Source organism: Zosterops lateralis (assembly GCF_965231275.1).
Source record: "Zosterops lateralis genome assembly, chromosome: Z".
NCBI classification, from domain to species: domain Eukaryota; kingdom Metazoa; phylum Chordata; class Aves; order Passeriformes; family Zosteropidae; genus Zosterops; species Zosterops lateralis.
The window spans coordinates 45,401,295-45,414,158 of NC_139800.1; the positions used below are offsets into that span (position 1 = coordinate 45,401,295).

Here is a 12,864-nt window from a genome sequence, read left to right on the forward strand (position 1 = left end):
ACAGGCTCTTTAGGAAGAACAAGCTGACAAGGCAGTGACAGAGAGTCACCCTTCCTCAGGGGGAGGGAATGAATGAGCTCTGTCTTAGGACAGATATGAGCCCACTGAGAGATTACCAGCCAGAATGACTAAGCAGATCAACATGAGTGACACTTACAGATTCCTGCTATAGGCTGCATGATCAGGATGACATCTTCATAGCAGAACTGATTGATGAAACATGACAGGAGTAACTGGATAGCAAGGTAGGCTGAAAAATGCCTGAAATGCTAGGTTCAAAGGTTTCAGAAGCACAAAATCCAGCTGGAAGCCAGTTCACCAGCAGCATATCCAAGGAGTCAATACTATTAAATGTCTTTAATACGGACCTAGGTGATGGGAGAGGGAGCAATCGTTGATATAACATAAAAATGGAAGGAGTGTTTGACACAGCTGATAGTTGCGTTGTCATTCAGGAGAAATTCAACAAGCTGGAAAAACAAGCTGAGCAGAACCTTACACATCTCAGAAAAGGTAAGTGCAAACAAACCCTCTTCACCAGTATACACTGGGGGCCAATTGGTTGGAAAACAACTTTGCAGACAAGAAACTATGCAGAAGCCAAGTGGAACACACTCCAGCGATGTGTCCTTGCAGCAAAGAAGACCAACCACAATCTGGGCTGGGCTAGGTTGGGAAGATCGCTGCCAGCAGGCCAAGAGAGGTACTGCTCAGATCTGCTAAAACCATATTTTAATTGCTGCATCTGGGGCTTCCCAGCAAGAGAGACACCTGGACATGCATGAAGTTCAGCAAAGGGCAATTAAGATGATTAACAGACTGCAGTTTCTGTCAAATGAGGTGAGACTGAGTGAGCTGTGTTTGTTTAGCCTCAAGAAGAGAAGGATCAGTAGGAATTTACCAATCCTGTGTATAAATAACCCAATGGCTCCTCCCCTCCTTCTTTACAGCCTCACATAATCTCAATGCTGTCTGGTGAACAAACATGGGGCAGTGGAAACAAACTGAAAGTAGTTACAAGTGCAAACAACTAAACTGACAGTTCCATTCAGTTTATCATGAAAGTTTTACTACATTAAACTAATTCTAACACTACTGACTATAGTTACAAACAACAATCAGGGCCAATTACCTTTACCTTGCACTGATTTCAATTTTAAGTGTGAGTATCTAAGTTTAGTTTTAATTCAGCTTACTTTCCAGTACGTTAACACTTGAATAAACTCTTCTCTAAAACAAACCCCTTTTCTTTTTCATTTAAGATAGTTATCTGTAACCTACAAGGAAAAAAATCCTTAGTCATGTTCCAGTTTCAAGTACCATCTAAGCCACATCATTAGGGAATATCACCCATGGTAAAGCACATGTAAATATATAAAAATGTACAGATAAAAAGCCTGTATTTAATTCACTAAGTAAACAATTACTTACATTTTTTGAAGAACCTGGGCCATCACAACCCCACTCGTTAAATCTTCCACAGTCTGGCATGGTGCCTCAACATTAAATGTTTGGATCTGTGGGAGAAAGGAAAAAGTTATCTTTGTTTCCTTCAATGTCAAGGAATTTTCAAGAGTTTGAAAAAAATTGCTACCAAAGAGCAAACAGAATAAACTCCACACATTTAGTGTACATGTTAGGTTTAAAAACCTTTTAGAAGAAACACCGATCCCACAGAATGCCCATCCCTCCCCACAGCGAGAAGATAAAACGCAGATTGACGTACATATTCCAAGCTTGATTATTCCCTACTATCAGATGGAATAGAAGAACATAATGTTGCCAAACTACTAGAATTCTGAATATTTCATGCTGCTGTATTAACACAGTGACAGGCATAACAGTCCACAGCAAAGCTCTTTTCCTTCTTGCTCTCTTGTTGAGAAGAATCAGTCCAGTTCAGGACAATCAAACTGGTTTAAGTTACTTGATAATTTACTTTAAAGTAGTATTATTTTTAAACTATGTGGATGAGTTTGCAAAAATAATTTTGATGGTATTATTTGGAGGGTATCTGCCTAGTGCTCACTGCTACTATCCTCCTCCTAGGGGAAAGCTTGGACTTATTTTTATATAACACTACTCATACACATAAGGGATAAGACAATCTACAAGAGCACTTGCAGCTTCAGAGTACATAAATGTTAGATACATCAATCACTTTTTTCTGAACGTGAAGTACAACCATTCATGCTTTAGTGGCATTTGAAAGAGTAACAGTAGTTAGTAATTTCCCAATAAATATCCTATATATGTGTGTATTACAATAAAAGACAACTCATGTTTCAGTGGGACATTTTGAAGGTTTTTCCCTGAGAAGGCTCTCAAAAAGCCAAGTGCACACTAGCCAGATTCCCTTTATACCTTTGGAATAGATATAGCCACTCTAGGTCATGTAAAGTACAATAGGTCACGTAAGCACTCTATCAAGGCCATTTAACAATAATTTGGAGTACATTTTAATTTTTATTTTGGAGAAAAAACCTAACATTCAGCTAGGAAAAACCTAACATTCATAGGAAAAAAAAAAAAAAAAAAGGAAAAATAAGAGGCAATTATATCCATGAAGAGTCAAAAATCGAGCTCTCAAAGCATGTTTCCTGATCAAGTTCATCTGTGACCAGTCAGTAGTAATGAATGATGTCCATATTCCAAAAGCACATGAATAAATTACAGAGTGGCATATAAAACAGACAGAAGTGACTTCTGCACTTCCAATTCAGATTTTCTTACAGCATGGTCTGAGCTACTTAAAAACTCACACAGCTGCTCCTCCAGAAAATCAAAAAGCCATCATAGATTGTCAGGACACTAGGTGAAAATCAGAGTGGGTGGGTGAGGAAAAAAACCCACAGATAAAAACACAACATAACAGGATATAACACTGAATTTCTATTTTGTCAGAAAATTGAATTTACCAGTAGTCTCCGATCTGTGGCAACACTGTTAAAGGAATACAGAGACAACTCAGAGTCCCCAGTTCAGCAACATATTAAACAATAAATAATTCTTTAGAGCTACAACAAAAAGGGCTGCAATGACACTATGGATGCTTATGCTTGAAGAAGTTCAAGATGCTAAGAAGATAAAATTATCAAGCACAGACAATGAAAACTTTTTTTCTAATTTTGCATGTCTTTAAATAATGATTTGAAATCACTTTGCTGCACACGAGCCAAATCAAAAATCACTTAAGAACTACTACTGTTATGCTTTTTCAGAAGTAGACAACGTTATATGTTCTTTTCAAATACGCAACAGCAACATAATTAAGGTCTTGAGAGTGCAAACCAGGTGTTTTAGACTTATTTTGTAACTTGATACACTAAACACTTCCTTGACTAAATAAAAGCATATGTAGATAATACTACTACAGTGATAGTCAAAGAAAGATGATTAAGCCTTTTTCCAAAACACAGAAAAAACAAGATGCACAGTCTCTCTTGCTTTATATATAATTTTACCATCATACTTCCCCAACACTTTACATAGGAAAAAAAAAGGTCAAAATTGGTCATTCAGGTCAAAAAAAGGTCATTAAAGTTCAGGTAACCTATCTGAACTCTCTCTTCCTCCCACAGACACACATGCAAGATTGAAATTGAGGAAAACAATGTTTTTCATAGTTAGACGTCACAGACCAGAAAGAAAGACTTAAACTAATGTGACTTTTATCTTCATACACATTTAAATTTTATAATAAATATCTTTGATTTTGTATTTCAGTTGTGTCAAATTTATGCTGCAAAACATTTATACAAATCTTAAATATTAAAGAACTATATGTTTTCCATATCCTTTGGAACTTATCCTTCAGGGATATATATATGAAAGTAACAAATTTTCTTCAAAAAACCTTCCATGAAATAGCTTTTCCATTTTACACCAAAGTTAAACTCTTATACCACTGCCAGTTCTAGAATACGCTAAACCACTCTAGGAAAGTAAATTTGTTTTTCAGAAGAGAGAAAAGGATAAGAATGTGGCAAATTATAAGAATGTAGCAAGACACAGAGTTCCATCTACGGAGACAAAGAAGCAACTTTGCGTGTGTGTCTAAACAGCTATTCAGTAACAGCTGTTAAAACAGTGCTCTTCCTGTGCATTGTGATGTATCTCCTGGAAGACTTCTCTCCCTTCCTACAGGAACTGCTCCTCTGCTCCTACTTCTTGAGTGCTTGCAATGCAGTCCTCATCATTAGCTCCACAACACTGAAAATTAATTCCCGTTCACTGTTATGATTAGTGGGTTTTTCCTCACTTCTTGAACCGCTGTATGGAGCCTGTATGTCACGTCTATGGGCACACATGACTCTCATGAAGTTCAAAGGCAAGTAAAAGTGCTGCACCTGAGCTGGGGCAACCCCTCATCAGCACAGGCTGGGGGATGGACAGATCAAGAACAGCCCGGCCAAGAAGGAGCTGGGGGTGCTGGTGGGTGAGGGGCTGACCACTAGTCAGAAACATGTGTGGCCAGCATGTTAAAGGAGGTGATTTTTCCCCCTCTACACCTCTCTCATGAGACCCCACCACTCTTAGTACTATGTCCAGCTCTAGCGTCCTTCGTACAAGGAAGGCACGGACCTCTTGGAGCCGGCCCTGTGTAGAGCCTTCTTCCAAAGAGGAAAGGCTGGGAGACTTGGAGTGTTTCAGCCTGGAAAAGAGAAGGTTTCAGGGAGATCTCATTGTGTCCTTTCAGTACGTAAAGGAAGGATGAGGACACATTCTTTAATATGTCCTATATCAACTAGAAAGCAGTAACTGTCTTAAAATTGAAAAATCATTGATTCAGATGAGATAAGAAAGAATTATTCTATGATGAGGGTGGTGAAACACTGGAACAGAAAAGCGGTAGATGCCCCATCCCCAGTAAGGTTAGGCCAGGCTCTACACAACCTGATCTGTTGAAGATGTCCCTACTCAAAGCTGCGGGGTTGGACTACTTGACATTTAAAGGTCCCTTACAACACAAACTATTCTATGATCCTATCACACAAGACTCTGGAGAAAAGAAAGGGGCAAAGTCAAGAAACCCAGCCACTTGGCTCAATCACCAGGTCTAGCAGGTCTTCACCCCTTCCATCAACAATCATGCAATGAGAAAAGGGTTCTTTAAATTTATTAAATATTAATCCAGATCTCTGATCCATATGGACAAGAACAGTCAATTTTTATACAAACCTTAGACTAAGAATTAATGCGTGACTGTTTCAATGCAAAGGAGGCTATCACTGGGGACTAAATAATTGCTTCCAGAAGACAATACTTACGAAAACTTGAGCTCCTGACTATATACATGACTAGTAAGGATTTGTTAGCTACTAGGGATAGGATGCAAAAATGTATTTAATGAAAAATACATTTGATATGAAGGTTAGTGAACTGGGAAACACTTACTTGTCACAGACATTAGGTAAAAACCAGGATAAAAATGTGATGGGGAATTCAGCATCCCATGAAACTTGATAGAGGAAAAAAAAAAGTTAAAAGCAAAACAAAGCAAACCACCTCAAAGGCAAAAAAAATTCTCAATGACCTTTTCCTTCTCAATAGTAAGTGATAATGAAAGACTTGCTCCTTGCACAGTGATTATATACACAGTTTTATTTTTATTAATGATGCAGTTATGTAATAAACCTCTTAAGTATTCTTTTGTGCTAAAACCTGAAATTGTTATTAGTTTTTTTTAGCAGATAAAACAGTGTGACTGTTTACCTTAAGCACAAACACAACAAACGGTAACACCCAGTTTCCAATTTATCCAAGCAGAGCACTCCCTAGTTGCTGCTGGGAGACAAACTGAGCATAGGTACACAGATTCTGAACAACTCACTTGTTTCTGTCAGGTTTTGTCACTCTCTTTCCCACTCTTCACCATCATTACTATTATTATTATTATTATCATCATCATTATCATATTTAGTACTATGTTATATTTATTAGTAGTACTATTGTATATTTGTGTTATCTCTAGTTTATTTACTGTTGCATTATTTTATTCCAATGATAATTTTTTATGTCAACCTCCAAGGTTTACCTTTTCTTTCCCATTCTTCTTCCCACTAGCAGGGGAATCAGGATGGAATGAGTGAGAAGTTGTGTGATCCTTAATTCCCAGTAAGGATTAAACCATGACACCACCACTTTAGAATTATTTATCCACTTTTTTCCTATATTTTTGGAAATGACTATGCGAGCTTACAGCTGGTTGGTATGCAGAGCCAGGAACAATGCCATGCCACTACAGAAGAAACAAATCACAGAGACAAGACAAGGAGAAGTGGCTGTGAAAAGAGACAAGAAAGGAACCAGCCTGATTGGGTTGGATGAAAACAGCATGTTGGTAGAGAAGAATAAGATGGGTTGGATACTTCTGTCCTTGCATATTAATCCTGTACTACCTACAAGAACTGCTACCTTGAGAGACTGTCCTGGGTTGCAGTGTAGGATGTAAGTAAGTATTTATTCTATCACCATCTTCATGAACTGTTAAACCAAGTGGGGCAGTGTTTTCCCAGGCCCCCTGCCTTTGGGCTGTCTTCTGCTAATGGCCCACCAACACCTGGCCCATGACTCACAGGTAACTCCCTCCAGGAGTTATCTCTGTTTAATGGGCCATCAAAGACCCACTTCACAACTCATCATCCCATTGTGAGATGCTCCACCCAGGGGGAGGATCCAAACATTCTCACCTGGATATAATCTGGGATTTGGGACAGTACAAGCAGCCCTTACCTACTGGATTCCCAGAGGACCAGAGCTACCAGACCTTTCTACAGGATCACTGCTTCAGGAAGATCACCTCACCTGGACTGCTTCCACCATCCTGCTCAGGTTGTATTCTGACTCTGTCAGTGATCCTTTGTGTTATTGCATTTATTTTATTTTATTTTTACCTTTTTACCTTTCTTCTTATTAAATTGTATCTCTGACTTGGAGCCTCTCACTCGTTTTGCTTTCAAACCACGCAGAAACTTAGCTTAAAATGGGACGTCCACGAAGGATACAAAGCACTACACTTCCAGCATGACACACTTTTGCAGAGAAGCTTGCAGCATGAAAGAGCCCTATGAATTCCAGGGCTAAAGCACATGATACCAGATTTGCGATGCATCTTCTTGTGCAATACTTGCTCCACTACCTGCACCACTTCAAAAACATTTCCTATGTGCCCCCTTTGAACAGGTCCATCCCTTTGTGGCCCCAGCGAGTCCACTGAAACACAACTCCAGCTCTGTATCCATTCAGAAGCTTCTGCCTGCCATAGGCAGGAGTGGAGTGCTGGCTGGACTCCCCCACCCTTAACCTTAGAGAGCTTTTTCCTTCACTGAAATGCTTCCCTTTTTCACGCTGTCTTTGTTCTCTGCCCTGAATGAGCAGTACTGAGGAACTCATGGGAGGGAATGATTTAAGTCACGTATGGCAAAGGCAGACAGAAAAACAATACAAGCATACTCTGTAGGGCAGGAAACCACTACCAGTGGTTAAGAGACAGAGTTAACCCCTCCCCCTTTCCTGTACAGCAGGCCCTGCCAGGCTGTTGGCAACAGAGGCCACAAGGACACTACCACTACTAGTCTCTTCCCCTCACTTCCAACTATGCATTCCTGACGTAATCCTGTGCTAGTGTTGGTTGCCATGTGGCAAATAACCTTGCTGCTGTTTGGGTGGGTTTTTGTTTTGTTTTTGTTTTTTTTAATTAATCACCAGGACTTGAAAATTACATTGAATAAACAACCCCAAACTTAGGTTCTGAAGCTGGGGCACTTAACAAACCGAATTTAGGCAAAGACGCTTCTTAAGGACTGCCAAAGAGTCAGCCAAGAAAGGAGAGAGCAGCAAGTGCAATTGTGTAGCAGGGGAGAGAGGAGAGGCCCAAGGCTCAATTTGAATGTCTGCAATTGCTGTGCAGAAGTCAAACACGTCACAGCAAAGATTTCTAATGTTCCAGGAAAAACAGAATGACAGAATATTATCTCAAAGTTTACAAGCCCCAAAATGTCACAATCAAGAAAGACAGTTGTACAAAATTCACAGTTTGACTTCATCTCCTTGAAACATCTGTGTTTAAGTATTTCAGAGAAGAGAGAAACAGGTTTCCCTCCACACCTCCCACGTAGAGATTAACAAGCTAACAGAAAACTTGTTTCCTTTACACTCTTTAAGGTTCACAGTTCCTAGCAGCAAAGTCGTTTCTTCTCCAAGCAATGTCTCAGAACCCTTCACCAAAAAATGAGGGGGCAAAACTGGGAGCTGAAATTGTGCACATACTAAATCTTACTGAAATGTTTGGGGTTTTTTTCTTCAGAGAATTACTGTAAATGTACACTGTATAGAAGACCTCTTCAGGAAGGAGAAAACACAAAAAACAGGACAATTTGGGATAAGGCCCCAAAGAACGAAAATCAAACAGAGCCAAAATGCACACATGATGAATAATGCCTGCACCTCCAAATTCTGTGTTCAGTCCTTCTTTCTCAGGTTGACTTAAAAGACAGGAGGATGGCAAGGAGTATGTACAAACCACACCCTAACACCTTTAATTATTGTACTTCTATATTATCAGCCTTCTAATCACTTGCTCTTCAATATAATCTCGAAGAGATTTCTGTTTCTGCTTGACCTCTCAGCAATACATTAAAAAAAATCCCTCTTACCCCATAATGGTGAATGTTACACTCAGAATATCACATAGACAACTATCCCTTTAAAAGCCGAAGCAACTGATTCTTTACTATATTAGTGAGAGGTCATAAAATATAAAAAAAGGTTGCTCAGCTCACTGGTCTTTCATATTATTTACAGAGGCTGTAATCTGCCAGGTTTCTCAAGCCATATTCCATGACTGCTGACAAGCTAAAGTTTTTCTGCCTCTGAACAGCAACACACTGTATTCAAACAGAATAGTTTTCTTGATTCACTGTCACCATCAGCACAATCAACCACTCTTGGAATGTTTTTTTCAAGAGGTTAAGACATGCTGATGCAAATTTATTATCAGAAGAAAATGAAACTCTACAATTTTGTGGTCAGTGGCCAAGGAGTGGAAGAAGAAGCAATTTAAACAGGTATAGCAAGTTGCCTACAATCTTAGCATCTACAAGAAACAAGAGGAGTACTTAAAAATGCAAACACACAAGGATGAAGAACGGCATAATCTAAAAAATTATAATTGGACAGCAGATCCAAAAACAGCTTCCCCAATAAATTCCCCCTGTAATTTCTCTTTGAATAGGGTGCCTAACAAGCATTTCCAAGCAGGCTTCTTGAGGAATCTGTTTCTGTAGTTGGTCAGATGGTCTCTGTATTTCATACTACCAGATAAATCCTTACAGCTGGGGATAGGCAATGACACAGAAGACAGCGATACACTGAGGAGACTTTTCAGCCAAAAAGGGGTAAAGGTCAAAGGACTCATACCATATAAATGACCAAAGTGCTTATAAAATGGAGGATTGATGAAACAGGAGCCTTGCAGTGTTTAGAAAGTTCTCACTTACCATAAAAGTTTTAACAGAAACTTTATTTGGCCTTGAGGATTAGATAAGAAAGAAAAAAGGCAAGATGCAGCCTGGTGGAGGCAGCACGTACTAAAATAAGAGATATTTATCATAATGAAAGAATGTTCATGACATCTCTACATCAACTTACTACTTACAACGATATACCAGTAACCTTTTGAGTAACCCTCCTGTTTACATACCAATGCTAAGCAATCTTTTCATATCTTAGTTCTATGCTAGAAAAGAAAACTTCTCAGGTTATATAGGAAAAGCCTGTAGCCATCACAAAGATTTCAGACACGTTAAAGTGTAATGGGCACAGGCACATTTGACAGCTCTCCACATTTTATGAAATGCCATAGCTATCTATGTATCCAGGTTGAGAGCGCTCCTGACACTACACACACACCAACAACCCAAACAGAACAGCAAAACCAAACGTGTTCATGTGTGAGCCAGTCTTAACTTTCAAACAAAAAAAAGAAGTCATCAATCTCTCTTAGATACGCAGAAACAACTTTAGTATTAGTACAGGTTTACCTCACAGCCACATTCTTCTAAAACGCCTTGGCTGAACTCCATCCTGGATAACAATCCCGCAGTGCACAGGATAGTCTCGGAGGAGGTTTGTGGGAGATTTTTGGTAGAGCAATAATTCTACAATTACAGTAGGTTGTAAACACCGCTGAAGTGCAAATATCAATTTTGAGAGGCCAGGCCTTGGCCTCCAGTCCTTCAGTTTTGCTCAAGTTACCACTACTGTGGCTGTCTCAAAATAACATCATGGTCACCTGCTAAAGCGGTAGGAAGTCAAAGCTCACCCAGCTGTTTAAAACCCTAAACAAAAAATATTCAGGAAGCCATTTGATGAGACTGTCAGAGAGGTGAAAAAAAAAACCAAGAATTACACTCCAAGCTAAAGCCTAACAAAAATGGGTATTGGCAAAATATTAAAAAATAAACCAAAACATATTCAGAGGTAAGCAGCTTACTCCAGCTCAAACACAGCAGAAGAGAAATCATAAGCATGCAAAGTAAAAAGCCTAAATGATATTCTCCTTAATTAAAATCATGAGTTGGCAGAGGGAGGAGCACTTTCTTCTCACCCTATATCCATCTGAGGAAACATTCAGTTTAGGCTGAACAGGTTCTCAGACTTGCAGAAAGCTTTATCTATTCAAAACACAGACAAACCAGTTTAAATGCTTCTGTATGAATGTTAAGCAAGCAACCTGGGAGGCTAAACCAGTTCTAAAGAGCAGCCAGCTTCTCTGGCATAATGGGAAATGACTGGCCTTCCCAGATGTGCATAAACTGTTATTAAGACAGCTCTACCCTCCTATCTAAATAAACGGTTTCCCAAGAATCATTATGGGACTTGAGAGAAAGCCAAGCAAAAAAAGCATCTTCTTTATACACAGTCAGTTTCATTGAGGAACAACAACAACAACAAAAAAAAAAACTTCATTGCCTCTTCTGCAAATTTCATGTATGCTGGAATAAAGTCACCTTCCTTCAATTTGAGTCCATTTCAAAGCCACATTTCCACATAAATGATGAAACTGTAAAAAATAACCTGTAACTTCATATATCCATCTCAAATCAACTAACAATTGCTATCCCTGCTAACCAAAAGAGATGCAGCTAGTCTCCTCATCAGGTCAACATCTGAGAAGTGCAAAGGGACCTGTGTGGACCATTACTACAGACAGGACCAAATTCCACGGGGTAGGTACAGCTTCAGGACTGCAGATTATAAAGACTGAGCCTCTCACTCAGCTTTTTTTTACCAGTATTAACACTCATCAATTTCCTCATATTGGGACTTTTCATTCCCCACAGATGAAAGCATGGAAAGCCAAAAGCAAGACAAGTGGCAAACACTTAACAACATAACAAAGATGGAAAAGTTGGCAGGAATGTGAAGGAAAGGGAACCTGGGTGACTTATTCCAGGCCTATAGGAAGCGCTTCCTCGAAAACCCCTTCCCCAAAATTGTTGCCTTCTATACTTTTCAGGCCACTTGCTCACCTCTAACAATAAATTCATTTCCTTTGCTCATCCTTTTTGACTTTCATTGAGAAATCTAACCTAGTACTCCCCAGGAACTTACTCATCACCATCAGAGCTTCAGGCAGCTCTGGCTTCTCCCAGAAAAAATGTCAGAAAAATTCTGTTTCTATTCAACAATCTGCTGTATTGCAGAGTTTCCTATTCTACAAATTTACTTGGCAATTCTGAGTGTAGAGAGGGGAAAACCCCAAACTATCCCCAAACAAAAGTCCAGTGGTTTGAAACAACTGACCAATAACTCAGCTACTACAAAAATTCCAGTTCCATGTCTGTGTTACAGTCATTGCCCAGACAACATGTAGCTGCCACCCAGATTTAATGTCCACTACATTTTGGCTGCTCTTTACGTGCCAGCATAACCTGAAGACCTTCTTGGAAAAAGCTGCAAACATCAAAGTGGTATAAAGTAATTTTTATCATAAGATCGTAGAATCATAGAATGGTTTAGCCTGGAAAAAAACTTTGAAAATCATCTGGTTCCAACCCCCTGCCGTAAGCAGGGACACTTTCAGCTAGATCAGGTTGCTCAGAGTCCCATCCAACCTGGCATTGAAGACCTCCAGGAATAAATATATCACCTCTTAACTGCATACTGCAATATCGTCGACCTCATCGGTGAATTCTGTCTCTCGAGACTCATGCATTGCTTAATAACAGCGCAAAACAAATAGGCGGAAATGCAAGTTTCTGGTCAGAAAGGCGGCCTTGCTGGTGGTTCGGGCGCAAACGGCGGGGTACTGACACACCGAGGGCACAGCAGGGACGAGGAGCAGAGCCAGGGCCCGCAGCTCGCCCGCTCATGCCGGGCGCACCTGGGGGCGCTCCCGCGCCGGCCCCCGGCCCTTTGTTCCCCCGCTGCAGGGGCAGCGCTGAGGTGGAGCCCGGCCCTGCCCGGGCACCCCCGGGCCGCCAAGATAAGGCACGAACGAAGCGAGGCCGGGTCGCCGCGGCTCCGCCGACCCCTGTCCGGGCGCGGTGCGGGCCGCGGGGCCTCCATCGGCGGCGCGGAGCCGCGGAGGGGCGGGAGGCGCCCGGCGCCGCGGCCCTGAGGCGCGGCCCGGCTCTGCGCGGGCGGGCAGCGCGCACTCACCCAGGTGAGCAGGCTCTCGCCGAGCTCGGCGCGCTCCAGGCTCTCCACGTTGAACATGGCGGGGCTGCGGGGCCGCGGCCGGGTCGGTACCGCCGCTCCCGCCCCGCCCCGTCCCGGGCCGGGCGGTGGCGCCGACACGTCACCGCGCCTGACGGAGCGGCCGCGCCTGCGCCTGCGCCGGGGCCGGGGGGCGGGGGG

The 12,864-nt window shown here is 41.3% G+C and overlaps 1 protein-coding gene across 7 annotated transcripts in view; it reads right to left on the reverse strand.

The window, feature by feature from the left end:
- Positions 1–12,782, reverse strand: part of HOOK3 (hook microtubule tethering protein 3) — an 83,303-nt gene extending 70,521 nt beyond the window's left edge. For 5 of the 7 annotated variants that reach the window (XM_083883672.1, XM_083883669.1, XM_083883671.1 and 2 more), the window contains exons 1-2: positions 12,667–12,782; positions 1,432–1,517 (exon numbers count right to left, since the gene is read on the reverse strand). In XM_083883672.1, coding sequence (XP_083739798.1) covers positions 1,432–1,517; positions 12,667–12,723 — 143 coding nt within the window. In that variant the 5' untranslated portion in view covers positions 12,724–12,782. Of the gene's footprint in view, positions 1–1,431; positions 1,518–12,666 lie in introns of those variants that run through there. The other 2 variants (XM_083883674.1, XM_083883673.1) reach the window with 2 other exon arrangements.
- Between the last annotated feature and the right edge of the window lie 82 nt (positions 12,783–12,864).